Here is a 23,108-nt window from a genome sequence, read left to right on the forward strand (position 1 = left end):
TGAAGTTGTCCACACAGGCCATTTCAGTGAAGTTGTCAACACAGGCCATTTCAGTGAAGTTGTCAACATTGTGGTGCTGGACTAAACCGGTGCCTTCATGGAAATTTTGTGTTGTTGTTTCTGTTGTTTTTCTGATGCTTATGGCAAAGCTTCCTAAAAATCTAAATTCAATTTCAAATCTGGCAGCCTGTCATTTGGCTGATGCAAGGAAATTTTGTGGAATCTCAGTAGAGCTCCTGAGACACTCCACAAAGTTTCTCCCTTTCCTCCTGGGAAAGGCGTTAGATAAATGATAAATTTGTTCTATTTGGCTTACCTAGTGTAGTAAAACTGAAAAGGAAACATTGTCATTTGGAAAAAATAATAAAACTTTGGCATGTACAGAAATGTTAACACTGGTTTTCTAAAATGTGTATAATACCTTTCAGTACCTAATATGTATGCAAATTGTCAGTGGTAATTGTCACCTTGTAATATTGTATATTTCCATTGTTTATTGATTATTAATTATTTATTGTTTACTGATTGTTATTACAAAAATTGTTTCTGAAAAAATAGGGAAAAAAAAAACCTCAATGGATTCCTATTAATGAAACTGTTGAGAGTAAAACTTTCCTACTAAGGACTAAATAGACCTGAAAATGCACCTGATATTTACTAAGTTTTCTTTGACATAATACTGGTAATTTTTTTTTTTTTTTTTTTGCATTTTGTTCTGAATCCACAAAGTTTTCTTGTTTTGGTGATCAGGATCTGCAGCAAGGTTGCAATTTTTTTTTTTTCAGAAAAGCTAACTTGTGTTTGCATTTTCTCTCCCCTTGATACCAACACAGCATAAAAATAGTAGTAGTAATCTTTTACTACTTATCTCAGAGTCTGTTTTTGCATAACTTGCATAGGGATTTTGTCTGTTTAAACAAACAAATTTGGACATGAGTTTAATTATGTGGCTTTGTGTGGAGTTCTTCCAAAAAGTTAAAACAAAGCTAAACCAAGAAGAGAAGAACTTGTTTGCTTTGTTCGTAGGGTTCCAAAAACCTCCAGAGAAGGTAAGGAAGCTTGCCTCCATTGGCAGGACTGGACAACCCAGCCAACAAAAAGTCCCTGGTACCCTCGAGGAGAAAAAAGCCCAGGTGGAGTCTAATGAGACCAACTTTGTTCCTGAAGCCTACATGGACCGGATGCCAACAATTTACTCTGATCGTATATAAAGTGTTCCAACAAAGCCAGCTAAAATTGCTGTTTAGTTATTCTGCCCTGTAATTATATACAAAAATAGGTAATATGGTTTAAAAGTAAATTTAGTTTACAAACTTTCACTAGGCTGTTAAAGTTTAAAATCAAAGTTGGGAAAAATTGTATTTTACATAAATTAAACCATTTTAAAAATTTTTTTTTCTGAAATTTTGACATATTTACTGTCTTGTTTTGGCTAATGTCTCTAAATTTTTTTGCTTAAACTAATGAGCTGTTTTTCCAGAAATGGAGGACTTTTGCTTTCTACAATGGACAATACCTGGAGGGACTGATTTTCTTTCACACTGAAACCCGGTAAAATTTTCATCTGAGACTGCATTCCAACATCCATATATTCAATCTTCATCGCCATAAAAATAATGGTCAAAAACAAAAAAGGGGGAGATGCTGCAGGAGGTCTTGTTGCCCCAGCCAGATAGGATACTGACAAACAGCTAAGAAAAAGGGCCTCACACCGTGGGGCTGAAGATCTGACATCCCTTTGCTTTTTGTTCATGGACATAAAAAAAAATTTATCAAAAAATATATTAGGCAATAAATTATATGTATCAGCATACTGTAAGTAAATAACACAAAAAATTGTTTGTTTAGAAATTAGTTGTTGGACTGTTTGGCTCACTTGACAATGGGAGACAAGTTATTGAACATGCCTGACAAGCATTACAATACAATAATCATAGTAGGTCCTTCTATTTTGTTTTCTCTTAAAGTTTCTTGGGAAAGTTTTTAATATAAAGCTATTTGAGTTAAGAAATTTCTAGGTAAAAAAAATTCTAATAGCTAAACTGCAGCTGGTCTCCGGCTGAAGGTCATGTAAATAAATAGTCCTTTGATGCTTAGGCTTTAGCTGATAGAAATGCACTGACGGTTATTCACTGTTTTTAATAATTGTCTAAATAAAAAAATAAGTAGTTTTAATGTTAGGTTTGGTTTATTATCTGTTAACCTTGAGAGCTGCTGTCTAGCTGAGACCTGTAGGGGCCGGTAGTCTATGGAAAACATAATACACTAATTGTTTATGCTTTACACTTAATAATGTATTTTCTTATTATTATTACTAATAATAAATAAATAAAGACCTACTGAGTCTCTCGGCAGAAGATACTAGCACCTCACCAAGTGTCAGTGTCTCCTCATTCTACCTCATCCCCTTCCCCTCAGCCCTTAAGTTTTCAGCCCTTTCGTTTTCGCCTAGGCCGTCTCATCCTTTCAGGAACCCCTGACACGACGTTTTGCCGGAGGCTGGTCCCCGGCACATGACCCAGTCCACAAGTGCAGGCAGGGCGGCTCCCATCTTCTGGGAGTAAATGGCCCTGGTTGAGCTTCCTTGTAGGTGACCCCGTGTATCCCGGTCTAGGCCCAGCCGTGTGTCACGTGAGGGCCCCTGAGCAAGGGTGGGGTGCCCCTCTTCAGAGATGAGATCCGGGCCTCGGCCAGGCACCCGGTGGAGAAAGGAAATCAGAGGAGGAGTCCCAGGGGCTCCCCCAACCTCCCCCTCGGGGTACCTGCCCCGCCCCACCCTCTCTGCCCTCTGCGCCAAGTGAGGGAGGCCCACAGACACCCCAGACAGCCTGCGAGGGCGGGGCGGGGTGGGCACAGGGCTGGTTCTGTGACCCCGTCCACCGTCCTCCGTGGGCAGTAAAGCTGCTGTGTTATTCTCCAGGGCTGCAAGTAACAGATTTCCAGCTTGCGCAAGGGGCTCAGGTGTAACTTCCTCAAACCCTTGAAGAGTTCTCAGGCCAAGGGCCACCTCCTCCATGCAGCCTTCCCAGACTGCCCAACCTAATTTGTCCATCCCTCCTGGCTCCCCTTGGTCCTGCTCCACGGACACTAAGACATGACCATGAGTGTCCAGCTCTCTGCTGGGCGCCAGGAACATAAGGTAGATAACACAAGGTTCCTGCTTGGAAGAAGTCACTGTGTGGTTGGGGATGAAGGCATAGAAAAATGGGGTGATTTTGTTTGGAAGTGGGGTGTCAGCCAACAAGAGCTTACACTGGGCTCTTCAGAGGCTTCCTGGACAGGGTGGTGCTGGCCTCTCCCAGGAGTCACTTCAGGCTGAGGCAGATCACAGTCCAGGAAGGGAGTGGGATCAGCCCATGGAGAGAGGGTGCAGGGAGGGATGGCACTGGCAGGGCCTGTGCTACCAGGGCCAAGGGCTATGTCACAGGGCAAGGGTTGGTGTACTGGGAAGATTGCACGCGGTGGTTGGAAACACAAGACAAGCCTGGGGACGGGGGGAGTATTGGGGAGAAAGAATTCCCTCTGGGGGGTCAGAACCAGGGCTGTGTGGATGGGAGCGGTGCAGGGAGGAGAGGGTGGGTCTGAGGCACAGAGGAGGTGGAGCGACAGCAGCCGGGGCGGCAGCCAGGTGTCATCCTGGGCATCTGGTGACTGTGCTCCCGTCACTCCCAGGGCCTGCGGAGGGAGAGCAGAAAGGTGAAGACTTCAGATCTGGATGTGTGGCCGTGAAGGCCTCTGGGGCATGTCCAGTCTGGGAGACAATCGCGGGGGGTCCCATCCTTCCTCCAGGAAAGGCCCTTGATGCGTGACCCAGGCATAGGAAGTGTCAGGGGAAGGGCTATGGGAGGGTTGCTCCTGCCAGGTGTTGATGGTCATTCCCAGGCTCCCACGGGGAACAGAGCACCCACACTTTGCCCACAAGCAGTGCTGCCTGTGACCCAGAGGACCCCCACCTTTGTGGATGTCCAAGGAGGGTGAGGTTGGAGCGTGACCTGGAGATAAGCGGCCGTGGAGGAGAAGGGTTAGCCAGCCCTTTACTCAGGGGGAATGTTCAAGAAAGAAATTCCTGAGGAGCAAGCTCCTGAGCTGTGTGTCCTGGCTCCGGCCATGCCCTCCTCGCCCCGCCTCCTCCCCCCTCACCCATCCTCCCAAACAGTCCTGTCTGAGCATCTGTCACTTCATTCAGAGTCTGCCAGCAGTTACCTGACCAGGCCCCGGGTCCCACCTAAATCTAAGAACGAGAAATCTGGTCACTTGTCCCCAGGCCATGTCCTCCACCCTGACGCGTGTTCTCATATTTCAGAGGAAGCGTGAGAGGCTTAAAGATTTTTAAAAAAGAAATATGGAGTCAAATGCTTTCAAATGTAGGTAAGAAAAAGACCAAAACTCAAATACCTTAATCAATAAGGGGATTTATTCTGAAATAATGGGAAATTCAGAGGTCAGTTGGGCTTCGGGAGCAGTGACTCGGGGGTTCAGGTCTGTGTCATCTCTGTTCTACTCTCAAGCATTGACTTCACCCCACCCTAGTGGCAAGATGCCGGCTGGCGCTCCAGACATCACCTCAGATCCAAGAAGGATCTGAGACAGAGACTGTCTTTCTGAGGGACTCGTTGGCCTAAAACGAGGCATCACGCCCATCCATGAGCTGTCGGGGCAAAGAGACTAAGGTTGGCGCCTGCAGGCCACCAGGCGGCCCGGGGCTGGGCTGTTGTCCTCTGCTGGGGCACAGGGCTCGGTGCCAGCCAGGCAGAGTCCAGGCCCCCCAGGAGTGTCCGAGGCAGAAGGGAGGGACCTGCAGGGACAGCAGCCTGTTCTCTGTGGACAGAACATTCATTCCAGAATCGGTGACTCGGAGGACCGTGAACCCACGGGGTGTTGTTCAGAACATGCTCTGATGTGCAGATGCCAGCTGGAGTGAAAGAGGGTGGGAGATGGGAGAGAAACAGGAACAGGTCAGCAGAGCAAACAAGACAAACACCCCCTTTCTCACGGAGTGTCTGGTCCTTGGAGGGCCCAGAGCCCTTGAGGAGGTGGGCGCCCTGCAGCTCCCTCTCCAGCTGCGCCACCAGGGCCATCAGCTCCTCCAGCTGCGCCCTCTGCTCCTCCCCCGTGGCCCGGTTGTTGAAGCCGCAGTAGCGCCTCCCGCACTCCCGGACCAGCGCCCGCAGGCCCTGGTTGTCCTCTGGGCCACGTAATCGTGCAGGGACCCGTCCTCCAGGTCCTCCTTGTGGGTGAACAGGATGATCGCGTGTCTCATGGCTTCTGCCCCGAAGACCTCCTTCACCTTCCTCGCGGCCTGCGTGTCCTGCTCCGTGAAGTGGCCCAGCTGGGTCCCAGCAGCGGCGCGTGGGGCCCGTAGGCCGAGAACCAGCAGCATTTTCTCATGTCCTTAGCCTTGGTCTGAGCCTTTGCCTCAAAAATGGGGGGCGCGTCAACCACCCAAATGCTCCTCCCATTCCAAGTCCCTGTCCCCTGCTGGTAGGTGCTGGTCACAGGCTGGGCCCCCAGCCAGGACTCGAACTCCTGCCAGCAGAGGATGCTGTTCCCGGTGGCGCTTTTCCCGCAGCCCATCTTGCCCACAAGCAAGATCCTCAGCTGGGCCTGCCCTGTTCCTGAGCGCTCTCCTCCTCCTGTGGGGGCATGAAAGCAGGTTTGCCTCCCTCTGGGTTCCTCAGCTGAAACCCGTCCCCAGCATGAGGGCCTCTGGGAGGAGGTTTGGTTTCCATGGGGTCTTGAGGGTGGAGCCCCCTTGATGAGGGGATAGTGTCCCTATAAGTAGAGGAGTCCAGGGGCCTCTTTCCACCAGGTGAGGGCACAGCCCCAGGTGTGGGGTCCTCTCCAGACGCAAATCCGCCAGCACCTTGACCTTGGACCTCCCGGCCTCCTGACCCAGAGAGATTTGCTGCTTCCCACCCAGGCTGCGGCGTCAAGGAGGCCTCATGCCCTCCTGCCGACACGGGGCTGCACCGAGAACCCCAACTGCCCCTCAACAAAAGCAAGAAGGGAAGTCAGGCAGGGCTGGGAGGACACATCACCCCAGCTGGCAGAGCCCCTGGGCTCTTTCCTCCACGTCTGCCACCGCCCTTTCTAGAACCTTCTCTCTATTCCGTTCCCACCCAAAGTGATGCTCAGGGCCTCCCACAACCAGGAGTTGATTGGCCCCTACTTTCCACTCCTGTCCTTCCTGCCTGATCTCTGTCTTACAAAATGACAGGGTTTTACTAGAAAAATGTAACCTCACTACGGAAAACATCACAGCAAATAGCCCACCACGTTACATTTCCTGGGGAGATGCATGTCCTGCGTTGCGGATAAGTTGAGTCACCCCAAGGAGGGGAGTTTGCTCCCCGATGCTCAGGTCCTGGCCCCCAAGTTCATAAAGAGCTCGCAAGACCCTTGCCTTGTCTGGAGGCACCTTCTCCGTCCTGAAGCCCTTCTTCCATGGTGCCCTAGAAGGGACATGCTGAGACGGCCCACACTGGAGTGGCTGGGCATGCCCCACAAATCCCCACATTTATAGAGGAAACAGGGGTAGGAAGAAACAGCCACTGAAGGTGGGACATGCAGGAGGGACACCAGACCAGGTCTGCGGGGACCCGGCCCCTCCCCACAGCCTGGGCTCCCGGGGGGTTCACGCACAACCCAGCATGGACGCAGCCGCAAGGGCTTCCTGTCGCCGTGAGTAGCTCACGGGGGGCACTGAAAATGCAGCGTCCACCCTGAACATCTAACCAGTGAAAGCGCCCCTGCCTGCCAGCTCCAGGCCTCTGGGCTCCCGTCGCCTCACGGTCAGTCCTGCCAGACTCACGGCTGCCTGCAAGCGTGCCCTTGCGTGCTACAGACGGGCCCCTCCCTAAGCGTCCGCGTGACAGGAGCACCTCACTTGTGCTGCAGATGGAAGGTCAGCCTGGATGGGTCAGTGGGTGGACCTCCTGTCCATGGAGGGTTCTCGGTGGTCCCGTGAGCTTGCTCACAATATGGTGACCGGTCCAAGGGTGAGCAACCAGGGAGCAGGGGGCAGGTTCCGGCTCCACCTGAGAAGTCCTGGGGCTGCGTCAGCCACCTGCTGTCCATCCACGTCAGGCAGAGACACAGACCCCACCGCTCCATGGCAGGGAGCAAGGTCAGGGTGTAGGGACAAGGAAGACAGGAGACACTGCCATGGATTCACGTGGGGACGCACGTACCCCATTAGCGTCACTGCAGACTGGGAAGGAAGCTGAGGCTGACATTACTCCCAAAACCCGTCGCATACGCCTGACAGTGTATCCTTGACCCAATTCACAAAATTCACAGTGTCGTCAAGCACACGGCCCTTCGCTTCATCCCTTGCATTTTTGCTCTGCTCTTCCCATTGCCTCAGCAGCTCTTTGATTTTCCTTTCCCTGTCTTCCCTTGGCTTATCAGCATCTTCCATTTCTACCTGTTTAATTTTTTCATCTAATGCTCCGTGTACTTTTGCTTCAACTTCTCCTACTTTTCTTTTATCTTTTTCTCCATGTCCTGGTAGATGTTGTCAGAGAAGCAGGCCCCTCCGTTGCTCTGCACCATCTTCTCTATCAGCCCCACCAGCTCCTGCACCTGAGCCTCCTTCTCGGTCTCCCCTTCTCTGTTGTTGAAGGCGCAGCAGCGGCCCCCACACTCCTCGACCAGGCGTCTTAGCGGCTCGGGTCCCTGTGCTATGAACTCACTCAGGCTGCCATCCCCCAAATCATCCTCGCGCGTGAACAAGAAGATCATATGCTTCATGGCGGAATCCCCGAAGACACTCTTGATCAACTTGATAGTTTTCTGGTCCTCTTCCGTGCAGCGGTTGAGCTGCATCACCATGACGACGGCGTGGGGCCCCGGGGACGAGTGCAGGACACACCGGCTAATCTCCAGACAGGTGGTGTCCAGGGTGTCCTTGGTGTCAAAGAGCCCCGGGGTGTCGACCAGTAGAAGGCTCCTCCCCCGACATTCCCGGGACCCTGCCTGGCAAGTCTTGGTAACAGCGTGGGCTGCAATTTTAGATTCGAAAACATTCCCCCCCAGGAGGGTGTTTCCTGTGGCAATTTTCCCACAGCCGGTTGTCCCCACGAGCACGATCCTCAGAGTGTTGTCCTCACTGTCAGCCATGGCCGCGGGGTTGGACCTAGAGGGAAATGTGAGGAAAGAGAATCACTGTAAGCAATGGCGCGTCCTGACTAAGTGGGGTTTATCCTGAGAACCGAGGGGTGAGGTGGGGCTGGGGCAGCTCAAGGGAGAAACATGGTTCATCTAAGAAACCTCAATAAGAAATGGAAGAAAAGGGCCTCCCCTGGTGGCGCAGCAGTTGAGCGCTGGGTTGCGAGGCTGCCCACAGCCTCTGCAGCGCCGGTTCGATCCCCGGCCACCGGCGAGGGTCCCACCAAAAAAACAAAAAAAAGAAATGGAAGAAAAACGAAAGCCTGGAGAACTAGCCCAGCCTCTCCTCCTCTCATGCCCTCCGTGCACACCCGCGCTGCAGGCTCCTGGGGCCGCTGCTTCACCCCTTCCTCTCACTCTCTCATTTCCACCCACGCCCTTCTTGCTCTGCGGGAAAGCAGCGTCTGCAGCGCCCGACGTCACTGTCTTCTCCTTCGGTGTCACGCGCGTCCTGATCCGGAACAGGCTCAGGTGTCCTCGTGACACCCGACCTGAGGACGCTGGTGGGAGCAGCTCGCGTTCCGTGCAGGGGAGACAGCGTCCTCACCCCAAAGCAGGCGCGTCGGGCACTCAGGGTGTGGACTCGAGGGGGAGCGGGTGCTGCCGCGGGGCTGTGGGCAGCTGGGCCGCGGGGCTCAGCCGAGGGCATGACCCCTTGGGGCGGGATGTGAGCACTGCCTGGGGTCTGTGCTTACTCTGTGTAGGCGGTGGGCACGCCTCATTTTCTCAAATTGTTAGGGGAAAATGATGTCCTGAGCTAATCCCATACAGGCTTTGTGGACCCCACCCCCACTCCAGACTAAAGCCATCAGGACATTGGGAAAGACAAATCCCATCACCACCAAGGGAGGGTGGCTGGGACCTGAGGGTGGAGTTGGGCAGCCAGGTTGGGTATAAAAACCAAACACGTGGGCCTTGGGGGGATTCGCTGTCGCTCGCCTCCTGGCTTCAGGGTCCTGGCTGGCGGCCAGTTCTCAGGGCGCCATTTTGGGATTCCAGATCAGCGGATGGGGTAGGACGCATTTAAAACTTTGTCTCCCACTTTTCTCCCTGAGCTGTACATTTCCTCATTTCCCCTTCCCTTGTCAATAAACCTTTTATGAACCTTTCACGTGTGCCTGCAGTAGAGCATTGATAAGTCCTTTTAAACACACAAATAAAGACCCACAGTCAGGCACCCCGTTTTATACCCCGTTGCTCTACAACAAGGTTACCCAGAAAAAGAGAAATTTGACATCATTGTTTTAAAATACTCCAATATTTACGAGAGCATGACGGAGTTACTTGTGACCTAGTGTGGGTCTGCTAGTCCTAGGTGGCCTGTCCGGCCGCCATTTTGTTACCTACAATTCTGAATCCTAAGCAAGGTCAGAAGGGCCTGGTCAGTTAGGTCCAGGAGCCCCGCAAGGTGCCCTTCAGATCCATCAAGAGCACAAAGCTGGATCACGCTGGGAAGGGTGTGCTTCACGAGTATGACCGGGAACACCGGGGTCGATGTATAACAAGGGACCCCAGAAGCTGATCAGTGGAACGCCTTGTTGATAAGATTAATACCAGGGTGGGGGGGATTAGGGTGTGATCTCCATGACAACACCGAGTCATCAAGCAGATGAGAAGCGCCTGGAGGGCAGACTCACAACCCCTGATCTTCTATATTCCTCCCCTTTCCTTAATCTCCTTCCCCTTCATCTCCTTCCTCTTTCCTTTTGCTCCGTCCCTTACACCGATGCTGTGAATCAATAAAAAGGCCAGGATCTTGCTCTTCAGCAGCATCCCGCATCATGTAGCCTGCTCCACCACTCCCGTGTCTTTATCAGTGTGGTGTTGCCCGACAGAGCAATCTATCCTGACAAAGTGTTTGAAGTGAGCTTTGGCATCTGACTCCAAGTTCTAGAAGCTGTTCCTACGCTTGGTGGTAACATAGACCAAATCATATTCTTTATGAATTTCATGTGTGTGTTACAGCTAAATGCCCGTGACCGTCATGGGCCCTGGAGAGGCATCAGATAGAGAGTGACCCCGATGGTGAAGACTCCACAGTTGGGGAGCTGCCACAGGGAGCCTCAGCCTGGAGCTCACCCAGGACCATCCCACCCAACCCTCGGCACTTTTGATTTTTAGAATTTCCTTTTGAGACATTCATGCTGTTTCCATATCTCTGTTTACATTTTCATCTGTTTTTGCATGTTAGATGCCCTTTCAGGCAAACCCTTTAACATATCAACCACTCATTTTATTTATTTTATTTAAAATTTATTTATTTTTTTAAAAGATTTATTTATTTATTTATACAAGCACTGGGTTCAGTCAGAAGTGCAGGAGGGTGAGAGAATTCACCAGAGCCAGAGCGGAGAGCAAAACAGGAAGACTGACGAAGAATTACATTGCTGAGGGGAGCAGTGGGCACCGCAGGAGATGCCTGCACACCATGTGGGACCCTCGCCCTGGTGGCCGGGGATTGAACCAGTGCTGCAGAGGCTGCGGGCAGCTTCACAGCCCTGCACTCAACTGCTATGCCACCGGGGAGGCCCTAAAAATTATTTATTTATGCATAAAATAACTGGGGTACAGGCAAGAGTTGTGGGGGTGTGAGAGGATTCCCCAGAGACAGAGTGGGGAGCAGAACAGGCTGATAGACTGAAATACGCTGCTGAGGGGAGACAGGAGAGGTCTGCTGCGCCCTGTGGGTCTCCTCCCTGGCCAGGGATCGAGCTCAGGCTGCAGTGGCTACGGACAGCTTCATAGGTTGTGCCTAAACTTCTTGCACAACCAGGGAGGCCCCAGAGTGTATTCTCTTAATTAAAATATATTTGATGTACAATTGAGAGTTTTAATATAATCTTGGAGATTTAGATTGTTTCCTATTATCACCACTTAAATGTTTTTCTATAGGAGGTATGTGATGAAATCATGAAAGTCAAAAGGGTTTGGGTTACACTCCAGAAGGACACAATCCCGAATGCTGGAATCCCAAAGCCAAAATTCCAAAAATAAAATGATAGAGAACATCAATCATCTTTCCAGACATTTCCTGGCCTTTTGGGAAGGGCTTGCTCTGTGTGAGAGAGAAGCGAGCACCTGCTGTGCCTGCGTCTGGAGCGAGCTGGCCATCCACAGTGTTGTCAGCAGGATGTAGGCGCCGCTTGGTGATCGCGCTGCTGTGTCCCCCACCCGCTCTAGCCACCCCGGGTGCAGGCCAGGGCCTGGGCCCATCTAACTCCCCCACGGGAAGGAGTGGGTGCAGGAGGCGAGACCGAGGACTGGGCAGAGACTGTCCTGCTCTGCTTGCAGGAGGCAGCTCTGGGACGCGTCTGACACCCGGCGTCACCCACTTCCTGAGGACTGGCTGAGGCGCAGCAAACACGAGCCCACATCCCGTCAGCATCAGAACTGGAACCTGCCTGACCTGGCAACCCGGAATCCCAAGCCTGACCCTTGAGGGCCCATGGGCCTCCCTCCTGCTGGTCTGACCTGGTCACGTCTAGCCACCGCACTGGGAGTCATATGCACACGTCAGCGGGTCCCGGGGTGTGTGGGGCGGGGGGCACTCTTGCCAGCCCCCTTATCAGGAGGAGCCGATTCCGTCCCCTGCCAGGAAGGACGAGCAGCGCCCGCGTGTCCTCACGGTTGTGTGGCCATCGCGGAGTCAGTGGAGTGACCTGCCCTGACCACGGCCACTGTATCCCCGGGGCTTTGCTTCTGCTGCTTCCGGCCGGTCCACAAGACCCCGCTGGTCAGGGCACCGGCTGTGGCCACCGCTGTGAGGAAAAGGGGTTCAAATGCAGGAAGGCGACGGGAAGAGTGTAGAAGACACTGTCCTGGAGGGCCTGAGGAAGGTGATGTGGGCACCTTTCTTCCTGACCAGCCCCCCAGGTGACTTTGCACCCCCACTGACCCCAGGTGTGAATTCAGGGCGGTTACTGGTCTGTGGGGAGGTAGAAGGGGACTCTGAACCCCAAAAAGCGCTGTGGCCACCCTGACCCCTGGTTATTTGGGCCAGGAGGGAGCAAAAGCACTGGGGTTGCCCTTCAGTCTCCCACCAGCCTTCTCTGCCCACCCTGGGCCGGACACGGGACCAGAGGCTTTTAGTGACTGTGGCCTGTCAGGGGTCCTTGCTGTCAGCCCCGGGATCAGTCACAGCCACCCCCTGTCTGCTCACCACCCGTGGTCTCCTCTGGAGCAGCCTGCAGCCCCACACCTGTCTGACCGCTGGGGGCGTTGCGGGTGGGTGGGCCCTGGCCCTGCTGACCTGGGCAGAGGCTCTGAACTCTCTGCCCAGACTGGACACTCGGGCCATCCACCACGGCCCTCATTCCACCCCAAATCAACAGGGGTCAGAGCCCGATGAGTCCTGCCCGCGGCCATGGACCTGGTGGCAGCTCACGCCCCCTCCCTCTGTGAGACACAGGCCAGTTTCCCTTTACAGGTGCGCGTTGGGGCTCGGGCTGAGGCGTGGGGAGTGCACACGGACAGAACAGCCCTGTCGCCAGCCACTCTGGGAGGCGAGACGGACAGACACCAGATGGAGGGACAGATGCCGGATGTGTAACCTGTGGCTGAAGCCATAGACTGTTACAGGTGGCGGCGCCTGGAAGGTGGTTGGTGAGGACAGACAGCTCCGGGAAAATGCTAAAAAGTATTGCATTTGGGGTGGGGTGACTGATAATAACATAAGGGGCGCGGATTCACTCAGTCTTCAAATTCAGGTGTTTGGATCTTCAGCATTTGGGTCACGGATTCCCAGCCCCACCGCGCCGATCTTCCAGAAGGCTTTTGCTGGCCTCTGAAGGTGGAGGCTTCCAGCAGCCAACCTCAGAGAGGAGAAGTTCAGAGGCTTTGTAGGTGCCAAGCAACTGAAACTGTTCTTGGTTTTGCTGTGGTTACAGCCTGGCAGGGAAGGCCAACACCTGGAGCTGGTGCTGGGTGCCCCGCTGAGCTATGAGTGGGGCCGTTTGGCAGTCCTTTGGCTGCTGCAGCTGCTGTCTGAGTGTCCCTTGTCTGGTGCTGCGCTGGGGGTCCCGGCAGCTCCGGGAGCGTCTCCTGTTGTGTCTCCTGTTGTCTTCGTGAGGCTGAGCCTGGCCTCGAGTCTGGCTGCCACGCTCCAGGTCAGCAGAGGCAGGAAGATGGCATTTTGGGCAACTGGCCTATTGTTATTGTTCACGAGAGGAGCCCCGTGTCCTCAGTGGCAGGAAGACGCCATCTTAGCTGCTTTGTTTAGGACTGAGAAGCACTGGACAGGGCTTAGGGTGAGGTAAAGGCCATTATTTGCCTCAGTGACTCTTTGTTTATCCCTGGTTTGTTAAATAAATCCCACTGTTGTGGTTCCCTGAGCCTGAGTAGTCTTGTAGTTGTGCGTGTGGGTGAAGAACTCAGACAGTGACGGGTAAACTATTGGGCAGTGTCCTTAGCCAGTTCTGGTGGCCCTCGCTGCCCTGTGTCAGATGGAGGGGCAGAGGTGATCTGGGGGAGGCTCAGGCAGAGGCCCCGGCTGCACAGTGGAGCAAGGCCAGGAGCTAGTGGCCCCTGTTGCAGGGACACTGCTCTGGGGGAAATTCAGACCCTGTTGTTGTGTGGGGACTCTCAGGACAGAGCTCTCAGGACAGAGGCGGCAAAATGGCCAGAGCTGGGCTGGGCCGAAACCCTGAGCCTGATGCACACCTGAGGGCCCCAGAGCCCAACCCAGGACCATGGGGAGGGTCTCCTGAGCCACAGACATGATAAGTCTGAGCTCCCTAATCTCGGTGGCTGCAGAGAGAAGTAGAGACGCGGAACTGGGGCCGGGGGACAGGGGCCTGGTGACCCTCTCTGGCCACCCTAGCCTGATGTCGCCTGCTCCCTGACAATCCCTCCACCTGCCAGGAAAGAACGTCTTGTCTGGTCTCCGGCTAACCCGAGCTCTGACAAATTCCTCCCAGAGGGGCTCAAGCTAAGACCTGAAGTAGGAGACACCGTGGATGGGGGCGGCTGGTCAGCCCGGGTGTGAGTGTGTGTGTGTGTGAGTGTGGTTGAGATTGTGAGTAGTTTGTGAGAGTTTGTGTGCAAGTATGTGAGTGGGTGAGTGTGTGATGACTGTGTGGGTGTCACTGTGTGACTGTGTGTGGGTGAGTGTGTGTGTGGTCAGGTGTGTGAGTGTGAGTACACCTGTGTGAGTGAGTATACGTGTGTGAGTGTGAGTACACGTGTGTGAGTGAGTGTACGTGTGTGAGTGTGCTCCCATCCGTGGCAGCTCTCCGAGGAGCCCCCTGGGCACAGGGGTCAGCCTGTCCGGGGCGCCAGGGGCTCTGCTCTCCCTTGGGGGTCTCAGGCCTGGAGCCTCCGGGGCCTGTCGGGAGCCCAGGCCGGGACTGAGGGTGAGTGTCCAGGCATTGCTGCCCCAGGCCCCGCGCACAGTGAGGACGGGCCCAGGACGCGCCTGACTGTGCGAGGAGGCGGGAAGGAACAGGGAGGGGAGGAAGAGGCGCAGACTCGCCGTGGGGAACATGGGGCTCCAGGAGTTGGGGGGAGGGAGGTGTGTCTGGGGGTGAAAGGTAACGTCCCCCCGGCCCCAGTTCCGCGTCTCTACTCATCTCTGCAGCCACTGAGATTAGGGAGCTGAGACTCATCACGTCTGCGGCTCAGGAGACGCCTCCCCGCGGTCCCGGGTCGGGCTCCGGGGCCCTCGGGTGCGCATCAGGCTCAGGGTTTCGGCCCAGCCCAGCTCCCGTCATTCTGCCGCCTCTGAGAGACGCAGCAGCGGCTGTGGGGTCCTGAGAGGAGGCGCAGGCCTGGCCCCTCCTCAGCCCCTGAGCAGCCCTGGTCTGCTCCTCACCTGAGCGGCTCTGCCTCCTGCTCAGCGCCTCCCGCCCCTTCTCCATCTCCCCCAGTTGCTCCCTTTGCCAACCAGCCTCCTGGGGAGACCGTCACTCAGGAGGGGCCCAGCTCAGGGCAGGGGGCTGCTGAGTCTGGGCAGAGGGGAGGCCGGTCCTTTCAGGCCCCCCAGGCGAGCTCGGGGCTGGGGTGATGGGGCCGAGCTCCCTCCCCGCGGCCTGGGCTGTGGTTTCCGTTCACATGCTGAGGCAGACACGTTTGTTTTCACACTTGGGAAGCGCCCAGAAGCCGAGTTTCCCCAGGGCAGAGCTGAGCTCAGAGAGAAGTGACATCCCCAGGTCTTGTTCCCCGGGCCTGGCGGGAGCGGGGCTGAGCTCTGAGCCTGGGGTGTCAGGATGGGGTCAGGAAGCAGGGGCCCCTCAAAGGTCACGGCCAGGGCTCCGGGGACCACAGCCCTGCTTCCTGCACGGAGTGGGGGGCCGGGGCGGGGTGTGAAGGGGCAGCAGCAGGCCTGGGGAGCTGCTCCCTGCACAGCCTGAAGCAGGAGGGGGGACAGGGCTCCCCAACCCCCACCCCTGCTTGTGGGTCACACGGGAACAGTCAGCCCCGGGCGGCTCCCACTTCCCTCAGGACACGCGCGGGTCCTGGACAGCTCACCCGCCTCCCGCTCCAGCCTCGAGTCTACACAGCCTGACCTCCGCCTCCTGGGGCTCCCCCCCCCCGTCCCCCCCCAGAGCACCGAGAGCTCCCTGCGGCCCCAGCCCCATCCTCACCTTCACTCCACCCCTCCCCAGTCTCTTCCTGGGGCCACCGGTGCAACCCCCCTCCCTGGGGTGTCCTCTGTCCCCCTCAGCCAGCAAGGCCTGCGCAGTATCGCCCCGCAGAGAAGGAGAGTAGTGACGGGGGGACAGGGAGATGGAGAAACCTTATTTTCTTAAAAGTATTTTTTAAACTGAATGATGACATAATTAATTCATTAAAATTTATTTTCTTTCTCATAAAAAGCAGGGGCGGGCGCAGCTCCAGGTGGGCTGGCAGCACCAGTCGGGGCCTCGGCGTGGGGCTCACGGGACCCGCGTCCTCTGGGGCGGGAGGCCCAGTGCCCCGAGAGCTCAGGGGGGACCCGACGCCCCCCACCGCGCCCCGCGCCCGCCAGCGCCGCCCCAGCCGGCCCGAGGGCTCCGTCTCCCGAGGGTCCCTCCCCCCCCCCCCCCCCCCCCCCCGCAGTGTGAAGGAAAACCAGTCCCTCCAGGCATTGTCCATTGTGGAAAGCAAAAGTCCTCCCTTCCTGGAAAAACAGTTCATCAGTCCAAGCTGAAAGAAAACATCTGGAGGCATTAGCCAGAACAAGACAGCAAATATGCCAAATTACAGGGAAAAAAATCTTAAAATGGTTCAACTTATGTAAAAACAAGTTCTCTCAACCTTGATCCCAAATTTGTGAACAGCAAAGCAAAATCTTACAAACTAAATGTACTTTTAACCCATATTACCTATTTTTGCATAAAATCACAGGGCAGAATAACTAAAGAGCAATTTTTAGCTGGCTTTGTTGGAATTCTCCATATAGGATCAGAGCGAACTGTTGGCCTCCAGTCCATGTAGGCTTCAGGAACAAACTTGTTCTCACCATACTCCACCTGGGCTTTCCTCTTCTCGAGGGTATCAGGGACTTTTCGTTGGCCGGGTTGTCCAGTCCTGCCAATGGAGGCAGCTTCCTCCCCTTCTTTGGAGGTCTCTGGAACCCTACGAACAAAGCAAACAGGTTCTCCTCTTCTTGGTTCAGCTCTGTTTCAACTTTCTGGAAGAACTCCACACAAAGCCACACAATGAAACTTATGTCCAATTTTTTCAGTTTAAGCAAACAAAATCCCTATGGAAGTTATGCAAAAACAGACTCTGAGATAAGTAGCAAAAAATTACTACCACTATTTGTATGCTGTGTTGGTATCAAGGGGAGAGAAAATGCAAACACAAGTTAGCTTTGCTGGAAAAAAAATTGCAACCTTGCTGCAGATCCTGGTCACCAAAACAAGAAAACTTTGTGGATTTAGAACAGAATGCGAAAAAATTACCAGTATTATGTCAAAGAAAACTTAGTAAATGTCAGGTGTATTTCCAGGTCTATTCAGTCCTTAGTAGGAAAGTTTTACTCTCAACAGTTCCATCAACAGGAATCTGTTGAGACCTTTTCTCCCTATATTTCCAGAAACAATTCTTGTAGATATTAAGCAATTGAAGTATACAATATTACAAGATGACAATCATCATTGACAATTTACATTCATATCAGGTCAAGGTGTTACCCGTTTTCCCAAGTGACAAGGCTTCCCTTCTAGTTTTACTCTACTAGGTGAGCCAAATAGAACAAATTCATCTAATGCCTTTCCCAGGAGGAAAGGGAGAAACTTTGTGGAGTGTCCCAGGAGCTCTACTGAGGTTCTACAGAATTCCCTTGCATCAGCCAAATGACAGGCTACCAAATTTTACTTGAATTTAGATTTCTGGGAAGCTTTGCCATAAATGTCAGAAAAATAACAGAAACAACAATGTTCAATCTCTATGGAGGCACCGGCTTAGTTCAGTAGTACAATGTTGACAATGAAACCATAACCTTTATGTTTCCTCATAACTGGAGACTTTTTTTTTCTTCAATGTCTATGGGCACCATGTGTACCAATTTGTCAACCACTGGAGGCCAAGACAGTTAGACACAAGGACATACAGACATACAACATATAGACACAAAGAGGTCTTTAGTTACCATTTATCACGCCTGGGGTATCTCATACAACTGCAGTTTCACTCATATGCCAAAGAAACAAAAACAAGAAAAAAAAATCTCAAAGTTAAAAACAAAAAGTTAAAAGGAAATACCAAAATCAAGATTCAAAGCCTTTCTGTGCAAAAAAATACTGGCCGCATATGCGTGATCCTAGATATTATTTCACTTCTCCTAAACTTTGAAAGGAAGAAGATTGGTTAGAGCATGTTAGTTTTCTCAGGGTTTCTTCAGAAAAAGTGAGTCCTTGGGTATCCTCTAACAATAACTGGAAAACAAGTCAGTAACATTCAAGTTTGTTTTTTTTTTGTCTGTTTCTTAAACAAATATGTCAAGTCCTCATGGGTTCACAAGACCAATGGGACTTCGTCTCTGGGTCAGTTCCTTCTGGCGCTTTCTTAACTCTGGAATGATGTACCCAGGGTTTTATGCCTGCAAGTTTCAGAGAAGTATGTGTGCTCAACAAGACATCATAGGGACCAGTCCATTTTTCTGACAGCTGGTTTTGGGCATCCCCACTCTGCCAGGTCTTCAGTAAGACCTGATCTCCAGGTTTGGAGGGATGCAATGGTTGATCAGGAGGCATAGAGATCCTCGAGGTTGCAAAGTTGTGAATCACTGCCAGAACCTCCTGGATGTGTTTCACATATTCTGTGATCCGGCAATCTTGTGCTATTTCCGGACTGGCTTTCAGAACCGAGGCCTGGAAGGGTCTTCTAAACACAATCTCAAAGGGGCTTAATTGTAGCCCACTTCTAGGTGTCACTCCTATGCGGAGGAGGGCAAGGGATAGTACCTGGTCCCAACGAAGTTGTGTTTCTTGGCACAGTTTTGCCAAGGTTTTCTTCAAGGTGTGGTTCATCTTTTCTGTTTGCCCGGAAGACTGTGGTCTCCATGCAGCATGCAATTTCCAGTTGATCTGTAACGCACTGCTTACTGCATGAGTGACGTCAGAGACAAATGCCGGCCCATTATCACTCTGGATAGAGTCCGGCGACCCAAAGCGAGGGATTATCTCTTTCAGTAGCTGTTTTGCAACCTCGGAAGCTTTTTCCATCTTTGTGGGAAATGCTTCCACCCACCCTGAGAACGTGTCCACAAAAACCAAGAGGTATTTGAAGTTGCCTGTTGTTCTAGGCATTTGTGTAAGTCCACCTGCCAGTCCTCAAAAGGACACTTGCCTCGATATTGAACCCCACTGGCTTTAGGGTGGGAGTCAGTCTTGGGGTTATTCCTGGCACATAATTCACAACCGCGGGTGATCCATTGTGCTATTTTGTGTAAACACGGGCCCTTCAAATATGGGCGCACTGTTTCTAATAAGGCATCTCTCCCATAGTGAGATGCTTCGTGAAGATGTTTTAGCACTGGATATACCAGGGCCTCCAGGAGGAGTATCATCCCATGGGAGGTTACTCTCCAAGTGGAGCTGGGGTCCAACTCAGTAAATCCCCATGCACGAGCTCTCTCCTCATCCCGCTCGGTGTATTCAGGAGCATACTGAGTCAGGTCCACAAGAGGGATGAGTGCACCCTGGAGGGCAGAACAGGCAGTGGCCTTAGCCACCCGATCAGCTGCCCTGTTGCCTTTTGTGATGTCAGACCCACCGCTTATGGTGGCCAGGACAATGCATCACGGCAATAGCTGATGGTAAAGCTACTTTCTTTAACAGGGCCAGGATTTCTAATGGATATTTGACGTCCTTGTTACTGGCAGTAAGAAGTCCCCGCTCCTTCCAAATGGCCCTGTGCATGTGGAGAATCATGAAAGAGTACTTGGAGTCAGTAAATATATTGACTCTTTTACCTTTCGAGAGTTCCAAGGCACAGGTCAGGGCTATTAATTCGGCTTTTTGTGCTGATGTACCTGCCGGAAGAGCCTTGGCCTCTATGGTGTTCTGGAGCGTCACCACTGCGAATCCCACACATCGACGGCCTTGGTCCATGAAGCTGCTGCCATCTGTAAATAGCTCCCACTCTGAATCTGGCAGAGGCTGGTCAATCAGATCTGGTCGGCTGGCATACACTGTGTCTATGGTTTCTAAACAGTTAGGATTAAAGTGTCATCCTCAGGTCCGTCTGCATTGCTTGGAAGGAGTGTGGTGGGATTCAGGTAATTAGAAACCTGCACCTTCACATTAGGATTGTCCAACAGAGCTGCTTGATATTTTCCCATTTGCCCAGCAGTCAACCAAAGTCCACCCTTCTGCTCCAGCAATGTCAGGACCTGATGTGGCACACACACAGTGATGGGCTGACCCAATGTAAACTTCTCTGCCTCGTGTAGGAGGTCACAAGTGGCAGCCACAGCATGCAAACATGGAAGCCATCCCTTAGTGATGTTGTCCAATTGTTTGGACAGATATGCAACGGGCTGCATTTCTGGCCCCAACAATTGGATCAGCACTCCTAGGGCAACCCCCTGTCTCTCATGTACATAAAGTCTGAATGGCTTCCTAAGATCCGGAAGTCCTAATGCTGGTGCTGAGATCAACTTTACTTTTATTTCATCAAAAGCCTTTTGACATTCTGGGGTCCAAGACAAAGGTTCAGAGTCCAGGCCTTTGAGAGTATCATACAAGGGTTTTGCTATTAATCCAAAGTTAGGAATCCAAATCCTGCAAAACCCAGCCATACCCAAAAATCCGCGCAACTGTTGCCGGTTGCTGGGGACTTTAAGGGCTGAAATTACTTGTTTTCTTTCCGTCATCAAGCTCCGTCTGCCTTTCTTAATTTCAAACCCCAAATACATCACCGGGGCTCTGAGGAGGTTATTCTAATGGGTTTCTCTAGATCTAGTGGAGCCCCTGGGCACCCCTATTCTGACCCTAAACCTTCTCCATGAACTATCATTTGTCTCCTTTCCTCTGCACTTGGCTCTAGATTCCTTCTCCTCTGTCTGTATTCCCTCCTATCTTCACCTGAGGCTCTACCCTGTGCTGTCATCTGTCTCCTTCCCTCTGTACTGGGCTCTCGATTCCTTCTCTGTCTGTATTCCCTGATATCATTTGAGCCTCCACTCTGTGCTAACATTTGTCTTCTTTCCTCTCTCCTTGGTTTCTGGTTCTGTGTACTCCTTCTATATATTCCCTCCTGTAACCCCTACGTGAATCATCCTGTCGTGGTGTCCTCAGTCTTCTATCCTGCCTTCTGGAATTATTGTGTCCGCCGCTTCCCTGTAACCTGGGACAACTGTTCTTCCAATGTCCCTCTTCCCTACAGAAAGCACACTGATTTCTTCCTGTGTGGGGTTCATGTTTCTGTCCATTACTGTTTCCCTGAAACCCTGTTCTGTGCTCTCTTTATAGGAAAACAGTCGCAGGTTTCGGTCTCCTGTCCTCTCTATTATTATAAATCCTAAATGCTAAGTCCACTACCTGGGATGGACTCATCTCTGTGGCACCGCCCACCTTAGCTAACTTTTTCTTTATGTCTGGGGCACTATGGGTAATGAACGCCATAGTGATCAGACGAGCATTTTCTGGGGCATCTGGGTTTATATCCGTGTGGTTAGTGTATGTTTGAATAATCCTCTCAAGGAACTCTGACAGATCCTCATTAGCTCCTTGTTCAAGTTGTAGTATTTTGTTAAAGTTTTTTTTATTTGGGGATTCTGCGGCAGGCTGTGCCTCCCATGCTGTCTCTTGACATGGTCCAGGCATTGAGGGAGACTCCGGAGAAGAAGGGAGTTCCTGTGCTCCCCCTAAGAGGGAGAGGTCTGCGCGCCATGTGGGACCCTTCTCTGGTGGCCGGGAGCAGCCGGGGATCGAACCAGCGCTGCAGAGGCTGCGGGCAGCTTCACAACACAGTGCTCAACTGCTGCGCCACCGGGGAGGCCCTCTCTGCAACGTCTTAAAGAACAAAGACCTTAATTTTTATCAGAGTATATTTTCTCAATAAAAATACTTTTATAAACAATTTAGAGGTTCAATATAATCTTGGAGATTCATATTGTTCTCTAGTATCACAATTTTTAGTATTTTTCTGTAGGAAATAGACAATGAAACCATAAAAGTCAAAAGGTTTTAGATTATACTCCTGAAAGACATAATCTTGAATGCTAGAATTTCAAAATGTGAAAATCGTAAAAGAAAATGGTAGAGAACAGAACACCCAAAAATTCTTCCAGACATTTCTTAGACTTTTGGAAAGAGCATGCTGTGAGTGAGAGAGACATGTGTACCTTCTGTGTCTATGTCTGGAGCATGCTGGCTGTCCACAGTGTTATCATCAGAATGTACGCGCTGTCTGCTCCAAAGTGTGGTGACTCACTGCTGTGGAAACCAAGCCAGGTTCACTTTTCATGATACCAGTGAGAATAAACATGGCTCTCCCTTTTCCCTGTGAGGTGGTCATATGTGTCAACTGTGTGAGGGGACACGGCACAGTGCTTTCCCACAAACCAGCTGGAGTATCTTGCCTGTGACCAATTCAGCTCTCACCCCCCTTACATTTCACAGACTGCCTTCTCTTCTCCCACGGAGATGGAGGCCTTCAGGATTTCCACATTTTGATGGCTCAGGATTACAATCTTCAGATTTCCAGATTTCAGGATTTGATCGTCAAGATCTGGCATTTGGGATTGAGTCTTTCAGGATTGTGATCAGAACCAAGCCAAGCAAATTGCATATATGAAAAATGTAAAGTGTTTGTAAAATTATTATCATTTATAGATGCTACGATCATGTATCTGCAAATATCAAGAAAATACACTGATTAAACTACTATAAACAATGAGATTGTTTCCAAGTTGATGTATGCAAAATTGAATAAAAATTATAAAAATTGACTAACATTCAAACACTAGTTAGATATGATTATTAAAATCACAACAAAAATTAAAACTCCTAATAATAAACTTTATAATTGTGTGAAAACTTTCTATATGAAGAAAACTTTAATGAATTCTCAGCATATGGAGCAAACAGAACTTTCACATGATATTTAATGAAAATGTAAACCGGTAAGCTGTCCACTTTGGACAGCTCTGTAGTGTCTAGGAAACCTGCCTGTCTCTACAGTGTCCAGCTACTGTACCCCAGGGGAGACCCCAACAGAGATGTGTGCGGGTGTTCACCAAAAGGAATATCTGTAATATTTGTAGTAGTGCTGCTCAGAACAACAAAAACTCGGAACAATGTAAATACCCATAAAAATAAGTGTTCTCACCACAAGAAAGGAGGAAAAGAAAATGGTGACTATGTGAGATAGCAGACATGGAAATGAGCTTGGTTGTGATAAATACGACCCAATGTATGCCCTTATCAAATCATCAAGTTGTATACATTTAGTATACAACTTTTTTTATACAAGAACCGGGGTACAGGCCAGATGCACGGGAGGGTGAGAGG

General features: G+C 51.6%; 1 protein-coding gene and 1 pseudogene across 2 annotated transcripts; both read right to left on the bottom strand.

Moving 5' to 3' along the window:
- Positions 1 to 3,416: 3,416 nt before the first annotated feature.
- On the bottom strand, positions 3,417 to 6,446 carry LOC311169044 (GTPase IMAP family member 3-like; annotated as a pseudogene). Its single transcript has 3 exons — positions 6,419 to 6,446; positions 4,994 to 5,633; positions 3,417 to 3,484 (listed from the first exon to the last, which is right to left on the bottom strand). The product of its transcript is annotated as a GTPase IMAP family member 3-like (transcript).
- Positions 6,447 to 7,476: 1,030 nt separating this feature from the next.
- Positions 7,477 to 8,121, bottom strand: LOC311169045 (GTPase IMAP family member 7-like; the record flags this gene model as incomplete). The annotated part of the gene is made up of 1 exon (XM_084230739.1): positions 7,477 to 8,121. The coding sequence occupies one exon, from the start codon at positions 8,119 to 8,121 to the stop codon at positions 7,477 to 7,479; it is 645 nt and encodes a 214-aa protein (XP_084086865.1).
- Positions 8,122 to 23,108: the final 14,987 nt, after the last annotated feature.

This window comes from Talpa europaea (genome assembly GCF_964194135.1).
Source record: "Talpa europaea genome assembly, chromosome: 3".
Lineage (NCBI taxonomy): Eukaryota > Metazoa > Chordata > Mammalia > Eulipotyphla > Talpidae > Talpa > Talpa europaea.